General features: G+C 43.8%; 1 protein-coding gene across 1 annotated transcript in view; it reads left to right on the top strand.

The window, feature by feature from the left end:
• dlgap2a (discs, large homolog-associated protein 2a) overlaps positions 1 to 18,823 on the top strand; it is a gene marked incomplete at its 3' end in the record, with an annotated part of 170,023 nt that overhangs the window by 136,431 nt on the left and 14,769 nt on the right. Inside the window, exons 6-8 of the mRNA XM_080549511.1 lie at positions 1,467 to 1,626; positions 2,795 to 3,014; positions 10,938 to 10,997. Coding sequence (XP_080405637.1) covers positions 1,467 to 1,626; positions 2,795 to 3,014; positions 10,938 to 10,997 — 440 coding nt within the window. The remainder of the gene's footprint in view (positions 1 to 1,466; positions 1,627 to 2,794; positions 3,015 to 10,937; positions 10,998 to 18,823) is intronic.

Here is an 18,823-nt window from a genome sequence, read left to right as displayed (position 1 = left end):
CCCTCCATCCTTCATCCCTCTCTCTCTCTCCCTCTCTCTCTCTGGTGCTGCCATGTTGCAGTGGTCAGTGCTCCTCAGCCAACTGGCAGGCAGCCCTGCTGACATACTCAATATGGACACCTTATAGAGCAACCACTCAAGTCCAGTCAATGGGAGGTCAGCTGGGGCAATCTCCTCGCACCGCCTATCCTCATAGCTCAATTAAACACAAGATGTATATATATATATATATATATATATATATATATATATATATATAGAGAGAGAGAGAGAGAGAGAGAGAGAGAGAGAGAGAGAGAGAGAGAGAGAGCGAGAGAGAGAGAGAGAGAGAGAGAGAGAGAGAGAGAGAGAGAGAGAGAGAGAGAGAGAGAGAGAGAGAGAGAGAGAGAGAGAGAGAGAGAGAGAGAGAGGAGAGAGAGAGAGAGTATAAGCTCTGCACAGAATCATTAGATTTCTTTACCATAACATGATATCAGAATGGTAGTAGTTGATGGTTTAGGGCTCTTGACAGGTCCTAGTTTGGAGTAGAGTATTAGTTCCAAGGTGCCTGATCTGAATAGCCTTATCAAGCACATTGTCTGAGTTTATTCTCTGGATGTATTCTGTTTTGGCGTGATATAAATGATTGGTATTTGAATGTTGTGTAAATGCATAAGCACTGGGTTTGACAAGGCTAGATATGTTGGCAGGGTTTGAACACTTTGCCACACTGACAAAGGCCTGTTTCTCTACATAAAAGCTTGAAAAAAAGTGCTTACTCATCCCCACCTGACATTAGCTTTGGATCTGGTGAAGAACTCACTACTCTTGTATTCCCAATGCACTCTCCATATCGTTCACTCTTTCTCTATCTCTCCACCTCTCTCTCTCTTGCTCTCTCTTTACGTTGTCCTATTTCATTTTGTATCGAAAATGTGAACAGGTTCTCAACCTAATGCCTCCCCTGTGAGCAGCAGCCTTCCTGCCCTACTCTGAGGAAGCACATTTAATTGACCTGACTGACATTCTGGTGCTCGCTCAGAAATGCTTGCTCGCTAACTAGCTCCTTATTTGCATTTGCCTCATTTCCAAGCATTGATTGGATGCTTCAGCACAATAGCAAATCGAATTGCCATTTCGAGGACACTGTTGAACACAGCAATGATTTAGTGGAAGGTAAAGAAGAATCCCCTCTTGGGGGACGCTATGTCATAATCTGTTTCATGAAGGGGGTTGTAGAGAGGATGCCCACTTACACATAGCACTTAATTGTTTGTGTCCCTTTTTGATACCTCTCGCACATGTTTGTGCGCCTGCGCACTTGTTGATATTTTTAAAGAAAATGGTGTCTTTTATGAGTAGGGTTTATATTCGCTTGAGATCTAAACATCACTTTGATACCTGATGACATATCATTTAAACAATTGGGCTATTTCCTACAGCGCTATGACTATATTCTCTTTCTTCCTCTCTCTCTCTCTGTTTAGTCAGAACTACCACTTGCAGGCCTCCAGAGACATGCACCCTAGCATTGCCTTGGATCCCTCCGCCAACTACACCCCCCCTCAGTTCCGCTCCAGGAACCAGAGCTACATGCGGGCAGTCAGCACCCTCAGCCAGGCTAGCTGTGTTAGCCAGGTGAGCCAGGTGAGTCAGCACCCTCAGCCAGGCTAGCTGTGTTAGCCAAGTGAGCCAGGTGAGTCAGCACCCTCAGCCAGGCTAGCTGTGTTAGCCAGGTGAGCCAGGTGAGTCAGCACCCTCAGCCAGGCTAGCTGTGTTAGCCAGGTGAGCCAGGTGAGTCAGCACCCTCTGCCAGGCTAGCTGTGTTAGCCAGGTGAGTCAGCACCCTCTGCCAGGCTAGCTGTGTTATTGAGCCAGGTGTGTCAGCACACTCACCAGGCTAGCTGTGTTAGTGAGCCAGGTGTGCTGAAGGAATGGGTTTTCACATAGGACAGTGCTTAACACAGAACATATCAGTCCCTCCCCTTTTGTTTTTCAGTAAATGCCAATTGATTGCCCTCTCACACATGTTTGTGCGCTTGTGCACTTGTTGATTTTTAAAGAATATGGTGTCTTTTATGAGTTGGGTTTATATTCACTTGAGATCTGAAAGCAAGGGTTTATTGATTTGTCCTGAGTCTTAAAAGCTCAACCTCACTCCCCTAATTCCCTGTCTCTATCTCTGCCTCGACGCCACCTTGCCGAGGCCATTACAAGATAATACATCTCACAATAGAACAGGATTGTTATATCTGATTCTCACGATTGCCAAATGGGAACGGGTAGATACCCATCGAACCATTTCAACTTCACTGAGTTGATATCTCTAAATCACCAGATGTATATCTGAGGATTTTAAGATTGCCAAATAATGGTTCTGTCAAGCTCAGGAAGCCCATTCACTCAGGGATTCAGAGGGAACATTGATAGAGTATGTCACGGCACAATATGACCTTGATTTCTTCCACTGGATCAAGTTTATTGTGGCAGATCGAATACACTGAAAACAACCTTATGCTTGTGAGCACTGTGTTGGCAAGAAATCTGACAAAATAATTGCATTTCAAGCAAATCGTTTTTTTTTTTGTAACCTCTCCCTGCAGAATTTGCCTCTTGACACATTTTGCTTAATGAGTTGTTACATTTCATGAAAACTTTTTAGGAGAAAAAAAGGAGGGAAAATACATAATGGCAAACTTTGCAAAGAACCAATACATTGTTCACCACAAAGCAAAAACGACGAAAAAAGCATTACTGTAAAAGTGAAAGAGGAGAAACTAAAGCTGGCTTATTGCCCTGGTTCTGTCTCTCCCAGGTGAGTGAGACGGAGATTAACGGCCAGTTTGAGTCCGTGTGTGAGTCGGTGTTTAGCGAGGTGGAATCTCAGGCCATGGAAGCCTTGGACCTGCCTGGATGCTTCCGCACCAGGAGCCACAGTTACCTGCGGGCCATCCAGGCTGGCTACTCCCAGGACGATGACTGCATCCCCTCCATGACCTCCTCCACTGTCACCTCCACCATGAGGTCCACCACAGGTAAGGCCAACTGGACGAGTGGACAGACGCATATTAAAAGGTCACTGAACATACTGTATACATTTCGGCCTGTATGCTTCGAGAGACCCTGCTTATGTGCCTTTAGAGGTCGAGTGGTTACTTGCTCTTGAGCTCAGAGAGTGGATGTTAACACTTAGCATACAGTACATGATTAGTCCTGCTACTGACATCGGTGGCGCGTTTTGTCCATTATATACAGTACATTTATATAACATCAATATCAAAGTTAATCCCGTAAATTTACTGTGATGCTGTGCCTGTCAAATGCTTTATGAAATGGCTTCATATGTTTTGCATGGACCATTTTTATATGTTTCATTGTTCATCAAAAGCTGATTCCAGTACAGTTTGCGAGTTCAGCCAATTCACCTTGCTGTATTTCCACATTACACTCATTCATCTGCTCATTCATTGGATGCATCAGAGAGTAAAGCTATGAACCCTATTGAAACGATTCTGCAGGCACAATGTGTAAATTGGAAACCATCAGACCTTTTCAGATTAAGGGAACGATTTACTTTTTCTCCTCTTCAATTCAATTTGGATGTTATCCTCGTTCCAAGATATGTTGTTACCGCAGATGCTGGACTTGAATGTTTTCTCAGCTTGACTGAGACCCGAGCTGAGAAATGGAGAGATGCACTGTCACTCAATTCAAAAGTCTCCCTGTCTGCAGTGTAAATGTGTCTCCAGCTGTACACAGTGATGCATACACCTTATTGCCACAACATCCCCTCTGAGTTTTCTTTCCCACAGATTCTTCAGCTCAGTTCCCTCAGTAATTGTGTCTGGTGGGGTGGGTGATAAGTGCGAAGGTCACAAACATTGCAATTGCAAAGAAAACAGGTGTTTATGGTTTTGTCTAGATGTGGGTACTTAATTAAGTGGAATAAACAGTCTCTGAATGTTGAACTAAAATCACGTAGAGCATTTAGTAAACGGCCCACCCGACTGGCCAGTAATCAGCGGTACATGAGAAGTATCCATAATGGCCCCAGGCATCACACAGTTGCTTCTGACTTTTTACTGGGTCAAACATCACCATAATGGTTCCTGGATTCACAGAGTACTCCCCTGGTGAAGCTGAAGAATATCACCCATGATCGAAGTGAGAAGTATCCGGAAAAAAGAAAACCAACATCCTTGAGGTGGATTCCTATTCTTCTTACAGTGGATTCATAAACAAATAATAATAGTTGGCTATAATATTAGGGCGCAGTTAGAAGGTGTGACCATCTGGAGAGTTGTGCTTTCGGCAGGTACTTCATTTTTACAAGGTATTTACACTGCTTTCTCAAAAAACTAAAACATAATCCTTAAAGTGTAATTGCAATTTCAGAACATATAATAGGGGAAATGTTGGATTTTGTCTGATTGAGGGAGTCTTTAAGGAGTTGGTGTTCCCCTCACACCTCAGGTAGACGGGTCATAATGGACCTCACATGTTCAATAGGGTTCATACTATACTTCCTGATTGATGGACAGAGGTTTGAAAGCTTTGCTCATCTTTGCCTCTTTTCATTGCACAAAGTACACCTGTATCATATGTGGTCAATCTCTCAAAAGGTTTATCAAAGTAAAATGAATAGCATGCTTATGGGGTTTGTTATAAAATATGTAGTATCATCCTTTCTGTTATGTGTTTTTGGGGTGTGTCTCTTTAGCTTTGTGCAGTGAAAAGATTTGAAGCATGCATGGTGCAGGTTTCTTGAGATCGAGAAGGCAGTGTAAACCATAATCTCAAATATGAGTCAAAATGGGAATGCATTAGTAATGTGATGTGAGAACATACTGACCATGCAGTTGAGATTCAAGCACAGTGCAGTCACTTTTTGACAATAGTCTTATTTTATCTTAATTTGACTCATTCATTTATTCGCATAAAAAATGCATGACTTGATGTTCGTGCTTTGTGGCTAAGAATACTGTAGTACGTTCTCTCCAGCTGCTCACACCTGTGGCCGTTATTACATATATTTACATTTGTCTTCCAGAGGGAAATTATGTGCAGGAAGACATTAGTTTGCCTCACCGGGCCAGAGTACGTGAAGATTTGGACACAGTCCCTTTGGCCCACGATGATCTAGGCTGCCCCATCAGAAGAGACAGACTTTACCGTCAAGACAGTACTGGTGCTACAGCCAAACCCCTGTCTGGCCCGCCTGTCTCTCCCAGCCTGTTCAGGGCAGCCAAAGTTAGCATTCAGTCCTCAGAGCGGCCCTCCCCCAAAGCCATCCAAGCCAGTATTAAGGAATCAGCCACCTTGGCTGCTGCCATCAGCATGCAGTGGAAGGAGGAGGTTTCGGCCATGCGTCGTGAGTTATCCGACCTGAGGCGGGACCTCTGTTCTGAGCTCAGGGCCTTCAATAGTAATTTTAACACGTTCACACAGCACTACAACACATGGTCACCGCAATGGGGGGCCGCGGGTGGCGGAGAAGCGTCAGGAGGTGCTGGGACATCTGCAGGGGGGGCTAGGAGGGCTGGGGGGAAAGCTCAGGTGGCTAAAGTGTCTGTGGGGACCCAGGCCAGGAGCAAGGTCTTGGTCAGACAGAGCACAGCAGACGCTGCCGTCATGTGTCCAGAGGAGACAGAGGAACAGGAGAACAGAAGACGGAGGCGTCTCTCAAAGCAGCTCTCAATGGACCCAAGCATTCTGACCCGCCCACGATCCCTGTACGTAGAGAGTGCCATACCAATCTCCCTAGATCCAGTAGCTCTGGATCCAATCACCATGATCCAACCAGAGCCAGTTCCAGTAGACTCATACATGGGGTGCCCACCAGAACAGCTAGAACCAGAACCAGTTCCAGTAGACTCGAACATCGTGAGCCCATCTGATCTAGTATCTCTTGACGCAGTCACCATATATTACCCAGAGCCACAGTCTGTAGCTCCAACAACTCAGTGCCAACTAAATCCAGAACCACTGGACTCAAAAACATTGTGTTCACCAGACCAGGTGTCTGTAGATGCAAATAAGGTGTATTCTGCAGACACGGAAAGACTTCACACAGTTCATGTGAGGTCCCTAGACTTAGAACCATTGGACCTAAATAGGATGTTCTTACCATATCCAGTTCCTGTAGTTACCGTGTCCCCGCCTCAAGACTTTGAATATGATGGCATGTACCCATCGGATTCAGAATCTCAGGACCCTATCACTGTGCATGAGCAAGATCCAGTCGCTCAAAATTCTGTTACTGTGTGTTCATCAGATCCAGAGCCATTAGACCCAGACCCAACGTACCAAACAGAGCCAGATCCAGAACCACTGTACCTGACCAGTGTGAATGCATCAGAACCAGATCATCAAGACCCAGTTACCATCTGCCTCAGAGATACAGCTATACAATATCAAGATACTCTAAGTCCAACTCATTTAGAGTCACTGGAGCAGTGTTCATCTGATCCTCTATTTCAAGACCCAGCCAATGTGTGTCTCTCAGACCCAATATCCGTAGACACAGACACTACATTTCCAACAGATCATGTGCTTCCTCAGCCAGACCTCCTCTACCCCTTTGACCCAGAGTCTCCGGATCCAGAATGGCCCCCTTGTCCGGAACCAATCGATCCAACCGTTTTTTACCAATCAGATCTGGTCCATTTTGACTTTGTCATTCTTAGTTCTCTCGAATCTGAAGAGGATCTTGACTCCATATACTCAACTCAACCAGAATCATTGGACCTGACTAGTGAGTGTACATCAGATTTTGTGTTTTTTGATGAAGTTGTCATGTACCCACCACCAGATCCAGTGGACACACCCATGCTAGACCCATCCACTGTATCCCCATTAGAATCAGTGTGTTTGGATCCAGCTAAAGAGCACTGGTTAGATCACATGCTACAGGAACCAGCCTTTGGGAGTCAAGTGGTGGTGAGTTCTACAGATCCAGAAGCACTGGACCCAGTCACAGTGTCCCCCACAATGTCCCCAACTGGTCCACAATCTCTTGACCTGAGCAGTTTGCTAACAACAGATCTGGTACAAGTGGACCCAGCCATGCTGCACCATATAGATCCACTCACACTACATCTAGATCTACCACAACTAGATCTACCACAACTAGATCCAGCCAACAGGTGCCCACTGCTGCTTGAACCCATGGAGCCAGAGGATGTGACAGAGAGCCTTGGTATGGGCGACTCTGAGGACCATGAGGCTCCACTGGAGGAAACAAACCCTGAGAGCCCACGGATGTCCCCATGTGACCAGGGATTTCTGTGGGACAGGTGGCAGAGGAGGGGCCAGGACCCACCCTCTATGAAGAGGAGTTCCAGCGTGGAGCTATGGAGTGGAAGATATGAGTACAACAGTGCTGAGATTACATACATGTCCCTAACACTCTAAATTCTATAAGAAGACATTTTATAATATGTTATTATGCTATAACTGTGTCGATACTGTAACAGGGTACTGTAGCAACTTCGCACATAGAAGAATATTTGTCTTGATGTTCAGAGGTAGAGTCCTACTATGGATCTTAGTGGATGTTGGCATCATGGGCAAAGTACCAACAATATGCAGAATAATGCTGCCAACCCATGAAGATGGATGTGGTTTGATGATTCATAAAGACCTCCTGACAGCAACCACAATATTCCATGGAATGTACCATACTGTAAGAATGTGATGGACAATCAAAGAATGTACACTTGACTCACCTTGCACTTGGTTCAAGTACAAAGATCCAGAATAGCCTGAACTGCTGTAAGCATTTTGTTAACACTGAAATGAACCTACTGGTCTTCGTGAGTGACTTCATACGAATGAATGTACATGCTACTGATTGGTCTGACATTTACCACACATTTTACCAAAGGCTCTGTGGAACTCACTGTGGTAGACTACTGTAAATAGAATTTGATGTTGGGTCTTGACAATTGTTGCTGTGACAGTGGATATATAGTTTTTTTGCCTGATATGGCTTGAGTTTCCTGCTCATGTCACTCTAGAATGGGGTGATATAAATCTTGGCAGTTATCATATAACTATAAATCCCAAAGACTCGCTGTAAATCAAATGAGCTGTTGGATTTACAATACGTACTCTACATCGACAAACCGGGACCTTGGGAAATGACACTGTTTAAAAATAAATATTCTGTAACAGTTTGGACAAATTCTGTAGGAATCTATGTTTCTACACATGCACATTCACATTCTCATTCACACGTGCACACACACACACACACACACACACACACACACACACACACACACTCACACACACACACACACACACACACACACACACACACACACACACACACACACATATCAACTTAATTCATCTAGAGATGGAGGTCCATTGGCAAAGGGAAGTGATACTGTGTCTTTTCTGTATTGTATCATCTTCATGCTCAGGAACCACAGACTGAGAATGTATACCTAACAATTGCTACTCAAGTGTGATGAAATGTTGATTGTGTATTCTTTGTTTAAAAAAAGAAAGAACATACGTTTCTAAAACTATTAGAGTTAATGATGACATTTTGGGGTGCAGAAAATGATGATGTCAAAGTGCATGGTTATAATGCCTCATTAATTAGGCATACAATGTGTTTTGATTCTTGGTTATTTTTGATTGATTTGATTCTTTCATTTTGGTAGTCATCTTCAAGAACAGAGCCACCGACAACTCAAGATACAGAATAACAATTCAGCTCCCAGCAATGTACAGACCACCTGATGATGTTCTGTACAGACCACCTATACAGACCACCTGATGATGTTCTATACAGACCACCAGATGATGTTCTATACAGACCACCAGATGATGTTCTATACAGACCACCTGATGATGTTCTATACAGACCACCTGATGATGTTCTATACAGACCACCTGATGATGTTCTATACAGACCACCAGATGATGTTCTATACAGACCAGCTGATGATGTTCTATACAGACCACCAGATGATGTTCTATACAGACCAGCTGATGATGTTCTATACAGACCACCAGATGATGTTCTATACAGACCACCTGATGATGTTATATACAGACCACCAGATGATGTTCTATACAGACCAGCTGATGATGTTCTATACAGACCAGCTGATGATGTTCTATACAGACCACCAGATGATGTTCTATACAGACCACCAGATGATGTTATATACAGACCACCAGATGATGTTCTATACAGACCACCAGATGATGTTCTATACAGACAACCAGATGATGTTCTATACAGACCACCAGATGATGTTCTATACAGACCACCAGATTATGTTCTATACAGACCACCAGATGATGTTCTATACAGACCACCAGATGATGTTCTATACAGACCACCAGATGATGTTATATACAGACCACCAGATGATGTTCTATACAGACCAGCTGATGATGTTCTATACAGACCACCAGATGATGTTATATACAGACCACCAGATGATGTTCTATACAGACCACCAGATGATGTTCTATACAGACCAGCTGATGATGTTCTATACAGACCACCAGATTATGTTCTATACAGACCACCAGATGATGTTCTATACAGACCACCAGATGATGTTCTATACAGACCACCAGATGAGACACTAGTGATGTCATTAAGCAGCTTTGTATGAAATTGCCCATTCAATTCAGAGCTCAAATAAACTGCATTGGAAGAAAAAAAATGTGAAAGAAAATGTCTGTAAGTTTCAACAGTTTGGCAGCAACAGAAACGGTACTGTTGTTTTTTTATATCCGTGCAGAGCAGTTTATAAAAGTTTGCTAAATTGGCTGAATCTGACAAGGTTTTCACAAGAGGGAAAGTTAATTAGGTTGCACTGTCATATTCATTTTGTTCATCTCTCCTGCATAATACATTACATTTCCTCTCTCGGTTCCTGCAGCGTTAAACTTTTCATTAGAAACACTGTCATCTGAAAATGAGCAAAGGCCTGCGCTGCAGTGATATTATGACATACCATGATCTGGAAAACCTTTGCTAAATGTCAATTCATGGGTGAATTGTTATGGTGGTTGTCGTGTTTTCTCAAAATCCTCAAAAAAAGGATCTATTTTTTTTTAAGTTCCACAGTGAATCTCACAGTTAAACAACAAGGTTCAGTTTATTATTATTATTATTATTATTATTATTATTATTATTATTATTATCTTGTAAAATTTGCGAGGAGAAAATAGAAAATACTGATCATTGGATTTGCTAAGAGATGTTGTTGTTTAGACTGGGGGAGGCTTTCCATTCCATGCATTAGAAGGAGCTCATCCTCCGATTTCTACCTCCACCAGCCTCCCCTAGTTTAGACATTCTTTTTGGCACATGACTGCCTAGTATGGAGCCTCAATACTGCTCAATTAGGTAAGTGCTCAGCAGAACTACAAAACATTGAGTTATTTTTAAGCTTCTCCCAATGAGATGAGCCATGCTTGCCAATGCCCATAACGTTAACCGCCAATCCATCATAGGAAAGCGATTTTTCACCATTCATTCTCTTCCATTTAGCCATGCTAAGCTGTCAGATTAGCTTTTCACATTTGCCGTCACATCAATTCTCCTACAGGGATGCTAATGTGTTCCACTAATTAGACAATGACCTCAGATGCTTTTTATTTGTGAGCGATTCTAAAATATCTTACCATGATTGCTGTCTCTTTGTACATCTCCTCTCAGAGTTTAACAGATGCGTCAAATAAGGTCAGAACCAGCATAACCCAACAAAAGCCCAATGTATTCTGTGTAAAACAGCCGCAGAACCCTTATGTGAGTGCTTATTTACATGGGCTAGCTAGATAGTGGTCTTCATCTTAACCTCCCACTCATACTGTTTCCATCTACATACAGTAGCTGCTGTTTGTCAGAGTGTACTGTGGGAAGTGTACGTCCAGGCAGATGTGCCTAATAGTTCTGAATGTCACTCACTCACCTGTTCCAGGGATCCAGTTCCGCCTACCTTCTAACTGCAGCATTGACCGGACGCCCCCGCAACCTCCAGGTAAACATCCTTCCCAGCACAACCAGATGAATGTCATCAGATTATTATTATTATTATTATTATTATTATTATTATTATTATTATTACGCTATACACATGAACTGATATCATGATCATGATGTGCTGAGAACAGTTCACTTCAACCCAATGCATGCTGGTGGTAATATGTTATGTATGCCGGTGGTTAAATCCAGAGATGATGATTGACTATGATGAAGTGATTGGGGTTTCATTTTCTAAACAGAACATCTGCTTGCGTAAAAACGAGGGAGACTGGATGAAAAGTACACTTTGTGTTACTTTCACCTTTTTTGTGCCATTCCATTCCAAAGAATGGACTTCATCAGCACATTTAATACAATGGAAGCTACAGGATCAATAAACACTTTATTCAAAAGAAGAAGAAACAGAAGCACTCCACATTAATTAACAATCCCTGAAAATAGCTGTTTTGCCTATTAGCTCCCAGCAACTACCTCCCTTTCTCTCTGTTGCTATTGTTACGGTCCCTTGTCAGTGTTTTCTCCTTGAGCCTGTGCGCAGCGGGCCCTTATTGATTCATCAGACACAAGCCCTTATCTCTCAGGTAGATTGAAAAACGGCAGCGGAATGTAAAATGTTCCTCCTGCACCCCCCCCCCCCCCCCCCTTGTCTTGTCTACCTTCTCCTGGCTGAGGGACTTAGGATGGATTTATCCAGTGCTCTGCTTCAGACATCGGCCTGAAATGACTCATGTCCTGTCGAATTTATGATCCACTACCCCCCCAACCCCACCCCTCAGCCCCAGACCTTACACTCAGACACCCCCCATATACTCCCTCTATCCAGGCCCAGCCAGGACTGCAGCACTCCTACCCCCCCACCCCCACCCCTACTTCGACTCCCCATCCCCTCCCTCCTCTAGATGTGCAGTTTCTATTTTTAGCCTTCCTTGGGCCTTGGTGATCCATCTGTCGGGCACAGCACTTTGTCAAGAGGTTTTTGTTTTAAAGGTCTTGAGTTCAGGGCAGGATGTTTGCATCAGTCATAGTGCTGGCAGGCGCTGTGCTGTCAGGCCATGGGGGACAGTCATGTCGAGGAGGAGGTCAACGATTGTCTGGCACGACACTCTCCTTTCAGGCTCCTTCCAGGCTATGTCCCTGAGTCTCTCTCTCTCTCTCTCTCTCTCTCTCTCTCCCTCTCTCTCTCTGTCTCTCTCTCTTGCTCCCTCCTTGTCTGTCTGTCTTTCTGTCTGTGTCTCTGTCTCTCTCTCTCCGTCTGTCTGTCTGTCTCTCTCTCTCTCTCTCTGTCTGTCTGTCTGTCTCTCTGTCTGTCTGTCGGTCTGTCTGTCTCTCTCTCTCTGTCTGTCTGTCTGTCTCTCTCTGTCTGTCTGTCTGTCTGTCTCTCTGTCTCTCTGTCGGTCTGTCTGTCTCTCTCTCTGTCTGTCTGTCTCTCTCTCTCGCTCCCTCTCTCTCTCCCTCTCTCTCTCTCTGTCTGTCTGTCTGTCTGTCTGTCTGTCTGTCTCTCTCTCTCTCTCTCTCTCTCTAAATGTGTATTGCCTTGAATGGACGTACGAGGAGCAGGTGTGAGGAAGCTTCAATTCAGATGTGTTGGATGACGTCTTTCTCTTAACATCAAGGAAGGGGCTTTTACCTCCAACAAAGTTTGTGTGAGAGAGTGAGCGCATGACGTAGTGAATGAGTAATGATTGGTGTTTTTTCCGCTATCTTTTGTTGGCTGTTTTTCGAACTGCGACACTCCTGACAGTGACGATAATGGACTTCTACATCAATCCTCTCCCAGATAATTTACATATCCTTAAAAGCCCACAGAACAAACCATTGTTTTGTTTTTTTCTGAGGTGATGAATCCAATCAGGAAGAAACACACTTAATGACGTGTCCCTCAAGTCCCTCGCTCTCTACAGGATTAGCATGCAATTCACCTGATAGATAGACTCTAACAGAGACTGAGTACTTGAATCGCTTTCAATGTGTCGAAAGTTAATCATGGGGGGGAGGTGTGTGTGTGTGTGTGTGTGTGTGTGTGTGTGTGTGTGTGTCTCACTCATCTCACCCTATATGCAGACTATGCATATGCATGCCCTTGGGGGGCCTAGAGCTAGAAAGCAGTTAGGTTAAGTTATTTGGGGTGTTTCTTTTTCAGGAGAGGTATAATAAATGTGTTGGTCAGTCCTCCAAAACTTCCATTTGAGCAATTCCTCTATTCCCAAAGAAGTTTGCCTCTTTTAAAAAGCAAAGTGAACACTTTCCTTTAGCCTTGCTTTTAATAAGCCAGCCTTATTATTTGATTATATCATTTGTATTCATTTATCTAAATGTCTATGTTGTAGGCCTACACAGTTTCAGGCCTATGATGCTTTAATTTTTGTTTGAGTTTGTGTGTGTGTGTGTGTGTGTGTGTGTGTGTGTGTGTGTGTGTGTGTGTGTGTGTGTGTGTGTGTGTGGTGTGTGTGTGTGTGTGTGTGTGTGTGTGTGTGCGCGCGTTCTGTGCTAAGAAAAGGTGTCTATGTTGTTGTCATGGAGATACATTGGCAGGTTTTTCTGTACGCCTAATTACATTGTGAAAATAAACCTCCAAACATGCAGTTCATGAGCATCAAGTGCAGAGATTTTGTAACAATCATATCGATTTGGCCATTTGTGCCTTTTGTACACATATTTGCTCTCCACATGTCCCCACAGCCTCTTGTTGGATATTTCAATACAGTTTTGATGTCATTTATCCCCACATTGAAGGCAAGTGTCTTTGGTATTGTGTTGTGTGTTGGTGTGCATCGCTGAACAGTACCTACCTGACTGTCGATACGCTTGGCTCCAGGCTGGGAGGTGACAGAGTATACAAGCTCCCTTCAGCTCAGATGAAAGCGAAATGCTGACTAACACTGCCAAGATGGGGGCAAGAATTTATGCCTGTTGCATAACTTGCTTGGTAATACTGTGGCTATTTTTGTCCCTCTGCTGAATCATGCTCCCCCCCCCTCTCTTTTGCTTTCTCTCTCACTCTCTTTCTCTCTCGATGTCTCTTGCTCTCTCACTCGCTTTCTTTCTCTCTCTCTCTTTCTCTTTTTCTCTTTTTCTCTCTCTCTCTCTCTCTCTCTTTCTCTCTATCTCTCTCTTTCTCTCTATCTTTCTCTCTCTCTCTCTTTCTCTCTCTCTCTCTCTCTTTCTCTCTCTCTCTCTCTCTCTCTCTCTCTCTCTCTCTCGCTCGCTCTGTCTCTTAAACTCTGCATTGCCACATCCACTTTATGGAACCTATTACAACCTATTACAACCTGTTACAACCTATTGTCACTTCACAAAGTAGTCGGAGACTGTCTCTTTTAGTACTTTCCTTTGATGGTGAATTCACACTTTGGTCTTAGCGTGCGTGTGTGTTTGTGCGTACATGTGCGTGTTTGTATGCTGCCAAATATCTGGGACTTCAGAGACACTATTTAGAACTTATTAAGACTAAACGGTGGTGCTTAAACATCAAATCATTTATTGAATCATTTAATTCCTCATAAGACGAGCTGAGGCCCTAAGGCACAGAAATGCACTGAGGGCTACCTGTTACGATGTGAAAGGAGGTAGATGCGTGGAGGGTGGCTCCCAGTATTTAATATTTTAAACCTCACCTATCGTGATCCCTTAAACTTGTTTTTAAGAAAAACAATTAGAAAAAGTTCAGTTGTACAACTTGTCTCGAGGATATTCCCAACAGACGCACCCAAAGGGGCACACGACCATCTACACCTCAAAATTTAGCAGAAGACGCTAGCGAAGTAGCTAATATGGCGGCCGAAGCCTCAGCGAACCTGCCTACCGACCTACAAAATCTCCGCTTAATGCTAGTCACAGACATGAAGGACATGATTAAGGGATTGATCGAAAGCGCCCTCTCTCCACTCAAGGAGTCTTTAGATGCTGTGCAATCAACCACCCTTCACCATGGTAAACGCATTGCTGAATTAGAAAGGGCGCTCAACGGATACAGTGACACGACTATAGCCCTGGAAAAGACCTGTGAACTACTTAGCTCCGAGAATGAAGCTCTCGCTAGCCGCGTGGAGGACATTGAAAATCGGTCCCGCAGGTGCAACCTACGAGTCATCAATATTCCAGAGAACGCGGAGGGAACGGACACTGTTAAGTTCATGGCTGAGTTCTTTACAGAGGTCTGCAAAGATGTCTATCCAACTCCCCCCGTGCTGGACCGTACGCATCGGATTGGCCAAGTACGCCCTGGACTCACTGGACAACCCAGAGTGATGATTGTCCGTTTCCATTACTACCAGGACAAAGCCCGGGCTCTGAGATGCGACCGTAATCAGCTCGTATGGCGTGGACGTAAAGTACCATTCTTCCCAGACTACAGCATCAACACATCCAAGCAGCGTGCATCATTCGCCCGAGTGAAATCTCTGCTCTACGAGAAAAAGGTCAAGTTCCGTCTAATTTATCCTGCTCTTCTAAAAGTGGACTTCAAGGACAAAATCTACGACTTCAAGACTGCCCCAGAAGCACAACGGTTTTATAACCAACGCGTTGCTGGAGCGGATGGTGGCGGGGATGCTGACTAGTATATGGCCATATGCGGTGAGCATAAGCTATTCTGTAGCTGACACACCAAGAGGAAACGATTACCTTCATGACTGCTAGTATAAAGTTAAAGCTATGCTTAGCCTAACTAACTTCTATATAGCATTAACCAATTTTAATTTTTGCCCCGTAATAACGTTACCGTGAACTGTTGACAACCCAAGAAGGAATGAACTCATATTACCCTGATCATAAGCCACCGGGGCTGGCTAGCTCTATGTTTTGTTTATACTTGTTTACTACTCCCCTCTCTGGAAGAGCTGTACAACACACGCTGCCTCAGGAAGGCCTCCAAGATCTCCAGAGACCCATCCCACCCTGGGTACGAACACTTTGTTCGGCTGCGCTCAGGCAGGCGGTTCAGGACCATGTTCGCACGGACAAACAGACTGAAGCTCAGCTTCTACCCTAGGGCCATTCAGGCCCTGAACACAGCAAAGACCTAGGTTCTAGGCTCTGACAATCTAGACAAATTGACGGCAGCTACTAGATTGTAAGCATAAGTGCAATATTGTAATACAACTGTGAACATTCTAAACCTGCTACTGCGACACTTTAATTGAATGTGCAACAAATATTATGTGCAATATGACAACCCATGTGTACATAAGGTTCAGATATAGGAAACAGTTAGGATATTTATAGCATAGCATAGTGTACAGCACAGTGTTTTATTGTATAGTAGATACAGTAGATATAGTAGATGTACATAGCCTTTATTTATGTCAACCAGCTCTTTTCTCTTTTTTGTTTTACCCTTGGCTCTCTTGTTTTTAGTCTTTTTTCCAAGCACCAGGGGAGCCCCCTCTCCTAAATTTCGTTGTATGGTACCTGTACTGTATTAATGACAATAAAGACCATTCATTCATTCATTCATTCATTCATTCATTCATTCATTCGTTCATTCATTCATTCATACTGTGCTTATTTTTCACCGGGAGGCTGCATCGCTTTTTTTTAACTGCGATACTATGAGAGGACAATTGGACCTATAACCGAACTTATATGCCTGATTCGATTGAACACTTTATACACGGACCAGTTTAATTAATCACTGAAAACCGTTCAGACTCTCCATAGGCTTCATAGGATGATGATAACGTGAGTAAATAGTCCCCAGGTCATTATCCAGCTAACTCTGTCTGAGCTAATTTCAGGGATTGTACAACTCATTGACTGTTGTTATTACATAGTTACATAGCGCTGTATTATGGGTTTACTCCTTCCTATGACTAACTGTTTATATACGCGCGTGTAGTGCCGAGAGACGGGAGTCGGAGGCGGCGTATCAAATGTCACAGCTAAACGTTTATTAACAAACATGAACAAGCTGCGACCACATGCTTCAAGCTATAACTATATCACTCCTGTAACAACTTGAGTACCACGCACTTAACCCTCCATGCGGAAACAATAATACCCAACCCATAGTTCCGGGGGTGAATTATGTTAACCCACCACACGCGCATGCTTAAGTTGACGTTACATAGCGCTGTATTTCGGGTATACTTTCTCCTATTGCTAATATGTGTGTGTTGGTGTGCATGTGTTTGAATTGACGCTGCGTGGCGCTGTATTACGGACCTACTTCCTTCTTTGATTGAATGTGTGTGCGTGTGCTTAACGGTATTGACGCTTACGGTTTAAACGCCTTTATTACTTTTCATCTATAGCCGGATAGCTCTTGTATGAGAGGCTACCTAGAACTAAAATAACATCGGAGCAGGAGCTGGGGTTCGTTGAGGGGGTCTGTGACATATCTAAAGGGGCGTGTGTTTATACGCGCGCATATCCATTCACGCAACGGATGCATACATGCATAGGCAGGTACATACATTGTGTGTGTGTGTGTGTTGCTGTGTGTGTGTGTGTGTGTGTGTGTTTCTGTGTGTGTGTGTGTGTGTGTGTGTGTGTGTGTTGCTGTGTGTGTGTGTGTGTGTGTGTGTGTGTGTTGCTGTGTGTGTGTGTTGCTGTGTGTGTGTGTGTTGCTGTGTGTGTGTGTGTGTGTGTGTGTGTGTGTGTGTGTGTGTGTGTGTGTGTGTGTGTTGCTGTGTGTGTGTGTGTTGCTGTGTGTGTGTGTGTGTGTGTGTTGCTGTGTGTGTTGCTGTGTGCGGTGCGTTTGTGCGCGCGTGTGTCCATGCACACATACAATGACCGTAGCTCATTGAAAAGGACGTACATGCAGCTCTGTTTTAGCGACACTGGATATGGGCTATATTCATTCATCATATTGACACTGTTTCTTTTAGTTTTTTGTTGTTTGTTGTTGTTTTTCTTGTACTCTGGGAGCCACCCTTAGTGCTTTAAGGTTAGAATGTATAAGAGTCGCGTTAACTGGGAACATTTTGGATGTTTTTTCCCGCTGTCTTTTTCGTTTGGGGAAGAAGACTTAGGGACTGGGGAGGGACTGTCTGCAGAAAAGTGCTACTCACACCAGAGGTTTTATTCATTTTCTTTCTTTTCTTTCTGTACCTATTTTACCCCATCTATTTTGTTTTGTCATCTGCTTTGTTAAACAAGGAATCATTCGCTCTCCAAGGCTCAATGGAAGTAGGCCTTGCAAAGGCATTACACTCACTGTAAGGATGCTTACAATTACTTACCTGCTACACTCACAATATGACCAATTTAGGCAATAAGGATAAATACTCGAATGTTCGGTTCCTATCATGGAATTTGAAAGGCTTGAACGGTCCAGTCAAAAGATCTAAGGTTTTTCTACACTTAAAACGTCTAAAAGCAGATGTAGCCTTTTTGCAGGAGACTCATCTTCGGCTGTCAGATCATGTTAGACTACGTAGTAACTGGGTAGGCCAATACTTTCACTCGAGCCTCAATAGTAGGTCGAGAGGTGTAGCTATTTTAATTAACAAAAGTCTTAATCTTGTGGTCTCGGAGGTCAGGGTATGTTATTGTGGCGGTTACCCTTTGCCAAACACCGGTACTCTTAGTAAATGTATACGCTCCCAACTGGGATGATGCAAGCTTTGCCAGCAACCTGCTATCGTCCCTTCCACACTTGAACACTCACCATCTTATTTTAGGAGGCGATCTGAACTGTGTGATTAACCCTCTATTAGATAGATCAAGCCCTAGGACTCAACAACAGTCCGCTATGTCTAAAGCGTTCAGTGTATTTATGCAGGCAAATGGCTGTGTTGATCCTTGGAGAGATAAAACCCCCCACACCAACAAATTCTCCCGCATAGACAAAACATTTTTGACCAACTTTTCCTGCCAGCT

This window comes from Nansenia antarctica (assembly GCF_963989245.1).
Source record: "Nansenia antarctica genome assembly, chromosome: 1".
Taxonomy (NCBI): domain Eukaryota; kingdom Metazoa; phylum Chordata; class Actinopteri; order Argentiniformes; family Microstomatidae; genus Nansenia; species Nansenia antarctica.
Note: the sequence above shows the minus strand (reverse complement) of the source record. Positions and strands in the feature narration are given on the sequence as shown.